The sequence below is a fragment of the Monodelphis domestica genome, chromosome 4 (genome assembly GCF_027887165.1).
Source record: "Monodelphis domestica isolate mMonDom1 chromosome 4, mMonDom1.pri, whole genome shotgun sequence".
NCBI lineage: Eukaryota > Metazoa > Chordata > Mammalia > Didelphimorphia > Didelphidae > Monodelphis > Monodelphis domestica.
Genome location: NC_077230.1, coordinates 255,459,148 through 255,473,857, shown reverse-complemented (window position 1 = coordinate 255,473,857; position 14,710 = coordinate 255,459,148). Strand labels below are relative to the sequence as shown.

At 35.4% G+C, this 14,710-nt stretch overlaps 1 protein-coding gene and 1 pseudogene across 1 annotated transcript in view; one reads left to right on the top strand and one right to left on the bottom strand.

Moving 5' to 3' along the window:
• Positions 1 to 14,710, bottom strand: part of TRPC6 (transient receptor potential cation channel subfamily C member 6) — a 166,533-nt gene that overhangs the window by 47,656 nt on the left and 104,167 nt on the right. The window contains exons 3-5 of the mRNA XM_016433881.2: positions 6,382 to 6,567; positions 4,955 to 5,119; positions 2,328 to 2,544 (exon numbers count right to left, since the gene is read on the bottom strand). Of these exons, the coding sequence (XP_016289367.1) occupies positions 2,328 to 2,544; positions 4,955 to 5,119; positions 6,382 to 6,567 (568 nt within the window). The remainder of the gene's footprint in view (positions 1 to 2,327; positions 2,545 to 4,954; positions 5,120 to 6,381; positions 6,568 to 14,710) is intronic.
• On the top strand, positions 10,328 to 12,979 carry LOC103096921 (heat shock protein HSP 90-alpha-like; annotated as a pseudogene).

The following is a 14,710-nucleotide window of genomic DNA, read 5'->3' as shown; positions in this document are numbered from 1 at the left end:
ACTTAGTTCAACAATTCTTCCTACATACCACTTTCTAAAATGATTTGAGGAAACTCTGAGATCAAAAACAAAGGTCAGCAAACTGATATTTTCCTAATAAAATCTTTTTATTCTTTCACAAATAAAAAGACCAATTTAATATTCATTGAACAGAAACACACAGTGTAGCAAACTGTGGTGCAGTTCAAATTCCACTATTACTTCCAATTTAAGAATAAGGTATTATTTATAATGGGATAGAGCTGCAAGTGTGTAAAAGACAACCCTATAAATTTAATTTGAGTTTTTTAAGAGATAACTGTAAATATTAAAGAACCACAGTAAGTCCATCTGCCTACTAAACACAACTTTAATGGGCTCTTTATAAAAATATTTATTTATAAAATATTTTCATTCTTATTAAAAAGCTTTATTTTAAAAATTGGGGTTTATGAGAATAATAGAATATATTTGTATGCATACAAAGAAGCAGCAGATCAATTATGAACTGAGGCAAATTGAAATAAACAGAATCAGGAAAGCAATATACATAAGAATTATAATGATGTAAATGGAAATAATGAAAACAAAAATTCTGCAAAATTATACTGAACAAAGTTGGCCTCAAATAAGACAAGAAAAGACAATCTTCCTCTGCTACTATAAGAAGTGGTTTTAATGGATGGGAGATACTGCATAAAACATCAGATTGTTTTTGACGTGAGATTTACTTTTGTAAAATTTTTTTCTTTTATTTATTTGTCACACTTTATTATAAGAGCTTGTGGTCAAAGTTGTTGAGAAGGAATGTAAATTTTATTTAAAAAATAATATGGGTAAGGATCATTCTGAAAACAATTGAGAGATTATGAGATATATTGTTAAATAAAACATTCACACACAAAAATAATGGACCTATTAAGTGCTTAAAACACTAAGGAAATATAAAAATGGGAATATTTTGGCTAATTTATTCTTTCCTATATGTAAATCATTTTTATTTCTATAGCTACACTACCTATTTATAATCTGGTCTTCTTTAAAGACAATACCAAAAATCTTTCCTAACGTTGGTTTCATACTTTCTGTTTCATTAACTCTAAAATATTCAGATTGGGCTACATGTTCACTAGAGTTTCTTCTTTTGATCATCCTTCATTTTTGAAGAGGCCCAGTGACATGACAAGGTGACATCTTGACTTGTGCATGAATTGGATTTAAGTGAGTCAGAATTACCAGTTTTCAGCCTCATTCTCTCTTCCAGAGCCATCTCAGTCCAGTGACAAGACAAACATCAAGACAACTAGCCAAGATTACCCAGGTTCCTTCTAGCTCTGTGATGGCAGACTAGAGAGATGAGACTGACTCTTCTCAACTAATGGGTTACTTTGGAAAGGTCAGCTATAATTGGCGGGTTTATAACTGTATACAATACAAATAATGTGAGTGGGTAAAAACATACAAATTTTAAATCATTTGTTGTAATAGTAGTTATAATGTAAAAAGTATATTAAATCAATAAAGAATGAGTGTGAAATTATGATAACTTCATGAAGTCATCTGCATTATTTCCTGAACTACAGAAGAGATTTCCTGTTTAAAGCTATCTTCTATCCTCTATCATTGTCCTATATGAGAAAACCACATGCCTGATGTGGCCAAGGCAACCCCAGTTTTTGATGTTTGTCTTAGCATCAAATATCCTTGAAGTGTTATATTACCTCAATTGCTCTACACAACAACTCTGGAAAGTAGTTGCTGTTATTATCTCAATTTTACAGCTGAAAAAACTGAGGAAAATGTAGCTTTTAATCACTTACTCAGGATCACAAAACTAGTAAGTGTTTTTCTTGGATCTAGGATCTCTATTTACTGTGCCACCTCACTTTAAAGTTTCAAATTGACATGTGAGATCAGAGATGCATAGCTAAATCCCAATTAAGCAAAATACTTTTATTTCATTATCTGGTTGAATAACCAATCCTAGCACATATTAATGATAGGAGATTTTTTTGTTGCTCTAAGACTGAAGTCATGTCTCTCTTGAATGTGAATGGCAGCTTTGTGCAAGTATGATCAGCAGGATTTGGCTCATAATATCCTATTGAATTCTCTTTTTGTACATTCTTTAAATATATGAAAAACATTACCCGCGTGAGAAGAATACGAAGTCAGTAGTAAACGCAAAACAACAGAGCCTTAAAGACACAAAAGAAATCATAGCATTTGGTACATTTTTCCCCTTCATGTGGCATGCATTTGTATGAGTTTAGTCTGAAGGAATCAGTGTCATTCAGTCCAACTGCTAGGGCTGCAAAACTGAATTATAATGGAAAATTAGACTTTACCTATTACCCAGGATATAATGAGCATCTCCATCCATGAGAAGCAGGATGTTTTCATCCTGAACAGCTGTTTTGCATTATCTGTGCTAGTTTCATTAGGGAGGAGTTTGGTGCCTTCAAATCTGTCAGCTGCATTCATGACTAGGAGCCCCAGGAAAATGGTGAAAGAGGCAGCATGTGCTACAAACTTCATGAATGGTCCACGCATTATTCTCCCCATCTGTAGTACATCACAGAACACATATCAAGACAGAGTCAACTAAATCTTGTATACTTTTGAAAACAGTGAAGACAGGTTACATCTCTATAGAATAATATTGTTTGCAAAATTCATCTATAGAATAATATTGTTTGCAAAATTCATCTATATAATTATTAAATTAATTACAAAAACATAAAAGATTTTTATGAACACTTGTTTCTTACTGACTTTTTTCTTTTAAGGCAAACCTTGCTTTCAAACTTGATTTCAAAACAAGTTATTTAATAATCATTTCATCAATAAAAGGAGCACATACAATTAGGTTTATTGAAGGTTTAAGGAAACATACGTGAAAATAAGCACACAAATATTGGCCAATGCTATATAAAAATACAATACTGACTGATCATTATTTGATTTATTTGGCTGAGTTCATTTATTTCATTTTCACATATGAAATTCAGGCTCCAGATGTCAAGAGATTTGGTTGGACTTGTAATCAATTTCTCCCTAAATAATTATGGTTGATACCAAAAAGAACTTCCATCACCTTCACAGAGCACTAAAAAAAGTATAAAAGCAAAATGACATTATTCATGGCATGACCTTAATATTTAATCAGATCAGCAAGGTTAAATCAGAAAATGACATGAAAGCTAAATGCTTTCATGGCAGGTATGGTCATCTGTTCCTCTTCCATTTCATGTGGTAGTAGAACTGCAGATCTCATAGAAAGTTAGAGCTGGAAGAGACTACTCAGTTCAGCCTCCTTTTTTTGATAGGTGAGTCCAATACAAATGTCCAGGCTGTGTCTGTATGTTATAAAACACCTGAATAAAAATGATTTATACTGTTTTTAGTCCACTTATCAAGATTAGTGGCACAGGCAGTTTGTCTCTCCATGAGTAGTTCAGGTGAAATGCATGGTAGGAGGAGAGATTAGCCAAAATGAAGTCGTTGAAATCTACAAAAGTTATTGTTTCATTTATCATTTGCTCCTTATCTCAAATACTTGAGGCTTAGGTATGCTTTGGAAAAAATGTTCTTACTTTTTTGTTTTTCTCTCAATATTCTTAGATAACCCAAATCTAGGATCTAAATTCTCTCTCTTCATTTGGGTGTCTTTGCCATTTATTCTAATATATTACTGAACATAAACATTATGACCCATTACTAAAGAGAAAGGAAGGGAACTGATCAAGTGACATAAATTAAAATGGATAGTGTATGTCACCTGCAAAGGTCAGAGGGGAGGGGGCAGATTTCTTTTAAGAAATTATCTAAATTATATAAGATTCATATTCATGAAACATATTAGCACAAATAGCTTATATGAAAATAACACATCAAACACATGGCCTGGGGCCCACCACACTCCTGAATGCTGCCTGAACCAGATTAAAATCTAATTGGGAAATGCTTAACAACCCAAGTAAAAATAATATAGAACATAGATAATATTACTATATAGTTTTGTGGAGTCAATATGCAATTCATAGGACTCCCTACTATGATGTAATGGCCCTGTTTCTATTTGAGTTTGACACCATCATAAATACAGTCCTACTTATAATCACAAATATGAACATGCATCTAACACTATCAGCTACAGAGAAGACTGATTGGTAAAGGAAATTTTTTGAGTTTCTCTCTCTCTCTCTCTCTCTCTCTCTCTCTCTCTCTCTCTCTCTCTCTCTCTCTCTCTCTCTCTTTCTCTCCACCCCCCTACAGACACACACACACTCACAAAGTCTTATTCAGATGAAGACTCTGCCATTATAAGGCAAAATCTAGGAAGCCCACAAAGGCTAGAAAATCTTCAGAGAAAGGCTTGTGAATAGACAATATCTGTAGTCCAACAACCAATCTAAGTCCCAAAAGGCTTCAGCATCAGGTGTGAGGTGATAAAAGTTTTTAGTCACTACAACTCTTTACAACCACTGATGCAATGAAAGGTTATTGATGTATTCAAATATAAAATATAATGTATATTATGTAATAAGATAGGTAATATTTTATTACATGCTTCCTCACAGGCTAATCTGGTTTTATTAATACTGATCATATTCCTGTCACCAAGTATGAATGGAATGGAAAGAAATTACTTTATTCTAAAACAATTAGAAATATCCTATGAGCATAGTACAACAGATTTTCTTACAAGAGCAAGTCATAATTGTTATTAAATTTTCAGGGAGAAAAAGAATTAATATAGAAAAAAAGAATGGTTTCTGAAAGTTAGAGGTGACACTGGAGGAAAACAGTCATTTCCAAATGAAGAAATTGAAACCTATCACCTGTTGGGTATCTGTAGTAGTTCCTTCTTCATTCTAATGTTTGATTCTATGTCCTGCTTCTCAAATGATTTTGTCCAGTACAACTGAACAAGCTTTTCTCCAAAATGAGAAGCTCAGGTTTACAAACTCACCTTGCTGCATGGAGCAAACCAATAAATCAGGGCCAGGAAAGGCAAGCCAACTGCCACAGCGAGGACCACTAGAAACTTGACAGCAATAGTCTGCTGCCTTAAACCTGAGAGATTCTCATACCAGATGGAGAGAAGTTGTTGCTGGCAATTTGGATGGGCTACAAACTGGAACAGAGATCAAACAGAAGAAAATAATTAATGGACAAGTAACATAACCCTACTTTTTATTTAAATATATTATTTTGAGCCCTTTGGAGTGTCATTTTATCAGGGTACAAATTTAAGATGAAAACCATTCAATTAATGAACATAAAACTAACTGGCAGGTTTTTACAACTTATGTTTTATCAACTACAGTAGACCAATATAAACAGAGACCTTGTGACACGTATAGAGTATCAGCTAAGACTCTCCAGAAGAAGAAAGGAGAAGAGAGGAAGAAAAAGCTGAAGAAGGGAAATGGAGTGAGTGGTTCACAAAAAAGAAAGTAGGAGATGATAAACAGTTATTCATCCCAAATTTGGATCCCAAATTGGATAAGGCCAGAAATAAGGCAAAATGTTTATATAATCCCAACTCCAAATACTCAGAGACACAGCTAGGACAGGGTGACCAGAAATTTGATTTAGAGAGCTAAAACTTAGAAGGTAATGAAGTAATTGACAACCACCTACTTAAGCAAGAATAATTGGTTTGGGAGATCTTCTTGCTCCACTCCATTCCTTCCATCTGAATAAGACCACCTATTTATAAAGTACTGTGAGTGTTAAATGAATGAAGTGTTATTAAGTGCTTACTATATGCCAAATATTGTGGTAGGTGCTGGGGACACAAATGGAAAAAGATGATCTCTGCTCTCTAGAAGCTCTAATTGAGGATACTCTAATTGAGAGAGATAACACATAGGACAGTTTTGTTGCCATACAGAGACAAAGGACTAGGAATTCTTAGATCCATTAGGGTTTTTGCAAAGGTACCATCTCTGGGAAGAGGGGGAGTGGGTTTAAGGACATCTGTAAACTTAAAAGTTCACAAGCACTTTAACAACTTGGTTCATTTCAACCTTGCAAAAATTCTTTGTGATAGGTACTTCATGAACATCCTTGTTTTCAGACAAAGTTAAAGATCAGAATTTAGTGACTTGTTTTTTATCTCAAATGTAGTAAAAGTCAGAAATGGGTTTTGAACCAAGACCTCTCCTGTCTCCAAGTCCATAATTCTAACCACTTTATCATATTGCCTCATTAATTTTCTTTTTTGGTTAAATGCTGCCCATTTAACCATTATGGTTAAAGAGAAGTTATGCATGGTTGCATTGTTTTTGTTGTTTTGGGGATGGGATAATATTTAAGTTTTCATTGCTTCAGCTCTATTTAGCAAAAGTAAAAGTGAAAGCAAGAGAAAGTGGGCTCAATGCCCAAACTTACTTTTTTTACTTCATACTTAATAGCAAGTTTTAAACGACTAAGGCTTGGACGCCCATGGTCTCCACCATTAGAGTTCACTTCAACATCCCCATTCAGAATGGCCTCCACTTCTTCTGTGTTTCTGCAAAGATCAAGAAGTCCGACAACAAAATCTTTGCACTGCATTGACAATCTTTTGTAGTCATTCTAGGAAAAGAAGACATAACAACAAAGCTGATTTTACAACTTTAGAGTCAAGGAGAAAATTTTCTCTGATGAGTAAGTCTGTCAACAATTCCAGGGTGGGATGGGGAGAACGATTGCTTCAATATTCCTTAGTATTTCTCACTTGCTGTGGAACATGGAATACAGTAAAACTTTATTATTATACCATAAAAGAAGGAAATTTTCTCAGTATGTGTATGTAACTCAGGTGTATCCTAAGGCTAGCAAAAATGAACTTTATCAAAATTACATGATAAATCAATAACAAGGTGGAAATAATTTCTGTTCAAACACTTTTCCGAAAATTCTGAAAGAACTAAAGTACATGAATATTCTCATTTATTTTCACATCTCAGATAGGAATGTAGTCCACATTTGACAAATTCTTAGAAGATTACATTTCTAATTTACTACTATGACACTACCAATACCAACTCAGATTTTTTTAGTTTCTTTTGTTAAGAAAACACATAAGACAAATTATCTCATTTGATCCTTATGAAAAACCTGAGATATAAACAGTACAAATATTTTAATTACTACTCCCATTTTACAGATGAGCCAAGACACAAAAAGGATAAGTGACTCAAGACTACATGAATAGTAAATGGAAAATAAGGACTCAAATCCCAGGCTTGTGGTCCCAGCTTCAATGCATTTTTTCCCACTCATAGTATCAGATAGATAAAATTTAGAAGGCAACCAAAGGAGAATTATCATATTATGAGAAATTCATATAACTTTCAGAGTTGAAAGGGTGGGGTAGGTTAAATAAATGAACCAATCAATAACTCTAGCTCACTTAAAATAACTACATAATCAGATGAAAACACTTCAAGTGAATATGTTGATCAGGCATGCTATATAAATGTTTATTATTGTTTTTTGAGAAACTATATGCTTCATTTAAATGGATTTAACAATCATGGTGACCAAATAAATGTGCCACAAACCTCTAGTACAGCTCTAACATAGCTTTAAGTCCTCTGTGCCCAACTCCAAAATATTTCCTAGTTGACTGAGATTTGGAGAATCTTTCTAATCTCCTAGACCATATCATATCTACCTTCTAATCAAAACTTCTTTTCTATTTCCTCTTCTATCATTCTTTCTCTATGTTATTTTCACCTTCTTTCTATTCTATAAGCTTTATCCTAGAAGACTTGGTCTTATATTACTTAAGGTCAAAGCATTATGGAAGTCAAAGGAATGAGGAAAGAAAGACAATGGGGAAATTAAAATGGAGAAATAGGAAGCAACAAGTAATAAGTAAGGTTAGCTTGAGAGAACTTTAAGCCTTTAGGACTTATGTAATTTTTAAAGATCATTTTATCCAAATTCCCATTTGATAGTTAAAGGGAACCTAACTCATTGTCCATTAGATTCTTCCAAACAAGTTATCAGGAAACCATATGTTTTCTTTTTTTTAATCATGTTTTTATAATTTTTTTATTTCTCAATTTATTATATCTCAATATATTTCTCAATATAATCCCCTCACTTCCCTTCCCAGAGCACTATCTTAATAACAAAACAGTTCAGCTAAACCAACCAAAATGTCTACCAAGTTAGTCATTCAATTTAGTGTTAAAATTTTGTTCTCCCAGATATTATATATGTGTGTATATATATATATGTATATGTGTATATATATGTATATGTGTATATATATGTATATGTATATATACATATATCCCAGATATACCAGCAGGTAAGTGGCTCAGAGGATAGAGAGACAGACCTAGAGATGGGAGGTCCTCAGTTCAAATTTGGCCCCAGACACTTCCTAGCTATGTGATCCTGGGCAAGTCACAACTACAATTGCCTAGCCTTTACCACTCTTCTGTTCTGGAATCAATGCTTAGTACTGGTTTTAAAATAAAAGGTAAGACTTTTTTTTTTAATCTGTTCTCCTACCTCTGCAAAGAAGAGAATGGTTACATCATACATTTTCACAGAATAACAAAATTTCAGAATTGGAAGGGACCTCCAAGTCCATTGAGTAAAAGACATCCTGGAAAAAGAATTGCTTGTGTCGATGTGGAATCTAGAAATCCCCAGACTTGTAGCCTAGTAAAATCTAATGAATCCCAAATTTTAAGACTAGCTTGTAAGTTGGAGACCCCAAAGCTTGTACTTGTTCTATGTTCCTGTGAGAATCCACCCTGAAGAAAATCTCAGGCAAGTAGCTTCAGACTGAATCATGGTAAATGACAATCCCAGTTAGGTGGGGCTAAGCAAAAAAAAAAAAATCATGTGTCAGAAGTGGCATTTGAACCCACGCCTCCAGATGGAGACCAGAACACTCAGAGATTCCATGATTCAGTCTGAAACTGCTAGCCGTGGATTCTCACAGGAACATGGAACAAGTACAAGCTTTGGAGTCTTCAACTTACAAGTTAGTCCTAAAACTTTGGGCTCGTCAGATCTTACTATGCTACACTTTTGGGGGTTTCTAGATCCCATGATGACACCTCTACAATATCTCCAACAAAAGGTCATATGGAATTTGCTTGAAGACCTCTAGGAATTTCAAGATAATTAAAGTTGTGGCTTTTAGTGTGGAAATTTGGTAACTGAAGATTTTAAATGGTGGGCTAGTGTTTTGGATTCTCACTTCACAGAGGAAAAAAAAACAAATTATAGCAATCATGTTATACTTAATATTCTCTTCTTTATTGTCACTATCAGCATATCAGTGAAAAAATGAACTAAATTGGGTTCATAGGAGTTTTCAATTTTATCTCTAAAACTTGGATTTGACTCCATTAGCAGCCATCAGAACCACTAGGTTTAGGGTTGCTCGCCTCATGTAACCCAGACACTATACAGAGGTTATTGTTGTTCAGTCATATCTGACTCCTTGTGGCCCTATTTGGCAAAGATACTGGAGTGGTTTGTTATCTCCTTCTCTAGTTTATTTTATAGATGAAGATACTGAGGCAATTAGGGCTAAGGGACTTGCCAAGGGTCCCCCAGATAGTAAGTGTCTGAGGCCAGATTTGAACATATGACCCCAGGCCCAGCACTCTATCCACCACTTAGCTGCCCACACTGGGGAGGAACAGACAGCAAATATCTTTCATCTCAAAGAGTGCTTCTCGTTTACAGATAACAAAATGGGCTTTGTCTTATTACTTTCTGGGAAGGAGAAGTTAGCTTTTGGTTCCTCACCACTGAGTCCTTAGATCCAAATTCAGTGCCATTTCCTCTATGTCATGCTGCAATTACAGCTTTAATTTTAGTTTTTATTTAGTTTTATTATTAAGAATTTCAATACTTTTTTCCATTCACAAAGATGAATAAAACAACTGAGTTTGAAAAGATATATAAGATATAATAATATGATTATATATATATATATATATAATAAATCCTTGCCTTATATCTTTAAATGACTACTGTGTTTTGGTTCCAAGGCAGAAGAATGGCAAAGGGTAGCAATGGGGGTTAAATGACTTCTCTGTTGTCACACAGCTAGGAAGTGCCTGAGGCCAGATTTGAACCCAGTATTTCTGGTCTCTAGGCCTGGCTCTCAAACCACTTAGCCACCTAGGTATCCATGAGAAAGCAAATGATATATTTGTAAAGCATTTAGCACAAAGCCTGACACACAGTAGGTTCTAAATAATTGCATATTCTCTTCCCTTTCCTCCCAAATGTATTAATGAAGGTGCATGGTCAGTTTGCTTTTCATCTAGCTGCCAGCTGATGCTCTCAGTCTATCTCACACTCTGTCAAGATGCCTGAGGAAATGCAGACACAGGACCAACCAATGAAGGAGGAGGAAGTGGAAACCTTTGCCTTTCAGGCAGAAGTTACTCAATTATTGTCTTTAATCATTAATACATTCTATTCTAATAAAGAGGTATTTCTGAGGGAATTGATTTCAAATTCATTTTGATGTTCTGGACAAAATCAGGGGAGCTTGTCAGATCCAAGTAAAGTAGATTTTTGGAAAAAGCAGAATATGAGCATCATCCAAACAAAGTCCTTACTCTTATGGATATTGGTATTGGAACTAAAGCTGATTTAATGAACAATCTTAGAACTATAGCAAGTTCTGGAACCAAGACATTTATGGAAGTATTATAGACTAGTGGGGTGTATGGGGTGTTCAGGGAGGGGTAGTATCTCTGGTATGGAGGGCTTGTCGTGCCCTCCTAGGGCAGCTCTCCAGCCTCTGACCCTCACCTGACACCCAGCTCTCACTTGTGGCTCCCAGTAGCTGCTAGCATGCAGCCGCAGCCACACCCTGGGCAACGGCTTCAACAGGCCGGCTAAACCTTGTGAGGGTAGCCATCGGGTCGACCCCTGGTGAACCAGGGCTTTGCTCACCCAGCATGTGAAGACTGCTTCGGCTGAACAGAAGGAAGAAACCAATAAGAAGGTTCAACGGCTGAGAGGGCAACGCAGCAAAGCACTGTGGAATGCTCAGGGCGTGTTGGAGCACAAAGGACAACATGGCCATTCAATGCAGCTGAGGAAGTCTCCAGGTGTAACAACTTTTCGTGCCACTGGACCCAGGCTTCCAACGCCGAGAGAGTGGGACTGTCTCTGTGCATCGACTTTTCCACTTCAATCTCCTTCACGCACAAGTGTCTTTGTGCACTCATCTATCCTGACCCCGTCCACCCTCTTCAAGACCTGCGGCAATGGGGGAGTGGCGACTCAACAGGTGGAGGTGACCACTGGTTGTTGTAGTCACGATTTTTTATGTCATTCTCGGTCACCGAGAGACTACCACTATAGACTAGTGCAGATATCTCCATGATTGATCAGTTTGGTGTTGGTTTTTATTCTGTCTTTCTGATTGTTGAGAAAGTTATAGAGATCCTCGAACATAATGATGATAAAACAGTATGCCAGGGAGTTCACTATTAGGATTGATGTAGGATACCTATGAATTAGGGAACAAAGGTAATTCTGCTATCTGAAAGAGGTCCAAACTGAGTACTTGGAAGAGAGGATAATGGAAATTGTGAAGAAGCATCCTCAATTTTTTTTACTATCCAATTATGCTTTTTTGTGGTAAAAGAATGGGATAAAGAAGTCAGTGATAATTAAGCAAAAAAAGAGAGAGAGAAAAGAGAAAAGGAAAAGAAGAGAAATAGGAGAAGGAAAAGGAAGAAAAGGAGTGTGAGGACAAGGCAGAGATAGAAGATATTAGTTCAAATAAAGAAGAAAAGTTAGTGGCAATATGAAAAAGAAGATTAAATAAATATATATTAATCAAGAAGAGGTTAACAAAGTCAATTTGGCCAGAAATCCTAAAGATATTAATGTATTAATTACGAGGAACATGAGGAATTCTCTAAGAGCTTAACAAATGACTGGGAAGATTAATCTTTTAGCTGGGAAACACTTTTCAGTGGAAGGACAGTTGGAATTCTGAGCCTTTCTTTTTGTTCCAAGATGTCCTCCCTTCAACTTACTTGAAAATAGAAAAAAATGACATTAAATTGTATGTTTTTCTCATGAATAATTGTGAAGCACTGATCCCTGAATATCATTAGGGGACTCTGAAGATCTTCCTTTAAATATTTCATGTGAAATGCTACAGGAAAGCAAGATTTTGAAATGTTTAGGAAGAATTTGGTCAAAAAGTATTTGGAACTCTTCACTAAACTGGCAGAGAATAAAGATAATAACAAAAAATGTTTATGAGCACAATGATGAAGGAGACCCAGAGACATATCTATTATATCAGTGGTGAAACCAAGGATCACGTGGTAATTCAGTTTTTGTTGAACATCTTTGGAGGCATGGTTTAGAAGTAAGATATATATATATATATATATATATATATATGTATGTATACACACACATATATGATTGTACCTATCAATGAGTACTATGTTTAAAAGCTAAAGGAGTTCGAGGGCAACACATTAGTGTCTATAACCAAAGAAGGTTTGGAACTCCCAGAGGATGAAGATGAAAAAAAGAAACAAAAGGAAAAAAAGGTAAAACTTGAAAACCTCTGCAAAATTATAAAAGCTATCCTAGGAAAGAAAGTTGAAAGGTTGTTGTGTCAAATTGATTGGTTGCTTCCCCATGCATGCTGCATTGTTACAAGAACATATGGCTGGACAGCAAACATGGAAAGGATTATGAAGGCTCAGGAACTAAGAGATAATTCAACAGCAGGTTACACGGCAGCAAAGAAACACTTGGAGATAAACCCTGACCATTTCATTATTGAAATTCTAAGGGAAAAGGCAGAGAATGACAAGAATGATTATCAGTGAAATATCTGGTCATCTTGGATGAAGCTGCATGGTTGCCTTCTGGGTTCAGCTTAGAAAAGCCTCAGACACATGTAAATTGGATCTACAGGATGATCAAACTTGGTCTTAGAATTGATGAAGATGATGGAAATGTCATTTCTTGAAAGATGAAATGCCACTACTTGAAAATGATGGCATATTACACATGGAAGAAGTAGATTAAAACATTTTAATACATGGAGCATGTTTCCTAGACTAGTGTGAATAAATTATTTTGCATAAGATGTTGAGACAATTCTTGATGTCTTAATTCCCTCTGATGCATTCTCTATTTTTATCACATCACTTTTTTAAAAAAGTATGGAATAAATATGCTATTTAGTAGGAAGTTTAGGTTTCCTTTCCCATCTACATATAATCAATACTGTGATACCACAGACAATCCTACAAGAACTAGTAATAATTATAGTTTACTTTGGTTTTATCTTAAGGAAGGAGAAATAATATCCTTAGTATATGTCCAAACAGTATAATCTAATTTTACTGATTTATTGTCATTAATGACAAAGTAGTTAAATGTAGTTATGACAGGGACTGGTCTCAAGTCATGAAGAACTGGGGCCTCAGTAAATCATTCAATCTGCTGGTGACCTAATAATTAACATAAAAAGACAGATTATAGAACTACAGTGATAGAGGAAGTTTCCTCGCACCCTAGGACAACAAAATCACATGTCTAATAATAACAAAAATGAAAACAACATATGAGGCAATTTGCAGTATTAGGATGTCAACTATACTAGAAATCATAATGTTGCTCTACATTTTACAGTGATTTTCTTTATTATTCTCTCAAAGCACTTTTGATAAATTTTAACTAATCCAAAGGCTACTTCGCTTTAGAGTAAATTCTATGGAAATAAACTGGTAAATCAAAGTGTGGCCCATCCTGCTGAGTGCAGTTCAATTATACAACTGCTAATCAGGCAGCTGCTCCAAAAGTGTAAACAGGGCCACCAAGAAACAGCCATGTCTGCACAACCCCATCTGTCTGTTTTTTACAAGATAAGCAAAGTCAGCTAACTCTCAAATGTGTCACAACCTGAAGAGCCATCCAAGGTTAGTTTCCTAAAAAGAGATGGTGAAAGCCTTGTTTCCAATGAGCATTTTCTTGACATGTATATAAAACAGTGGAACTCTGAAAAAATGTATTTGATTTCTCATGGAGAATGCAAAATTTTCAATGGAGAATATAGGTAAATTCTAAAACTTATTGGTTCTTATTTTGGGAGATACTGAGTCTTTTTATATTTAATTTAATTTACTTTTGGTACATTTTAAGTTCCCAGTTGTCTCTCTTTTGACCCACCTCACATCAAAGAAGGTATAATTTGACAAGATATATATGTGCATATAAAACCATATCCTATGTTCGGGATGGGAGAAAATTCACAGGGGCAGCGGTTGTTGACAATGACAGAACACTTTGGCATGCATTATTGCCAAGTCATGTCAGCACCCAGGGAGCCGGGCTCAAGGCTCTTCTATTGGCCCTAGAATTAGCTAGAGGGAAAAGAGCTAATATTTTTCTGGATTCACAATACACTTTCTCCACTGTGCATTGGTCATCATACATATAGAAGAACAGAGGGTATAAAACTTCAGCTGGGAAACCAATTGCATATGGCAATCTGATAGATCGCATTGTAAGTGCTGTAGACTTTCCTAAAGAGGTGGCCATAATCCATTGTAAGGCACACACTTATGGGAAGGATATCCCTAGGGAATGACAGAGCAGATATAACATCGAAATACGCTGCTAGGTTCAGTCCCCACCGTGTGCTGAATTTCTCTCTGATCGAAAGGCATAATCTCACTGAAGCCTATGACAGAAA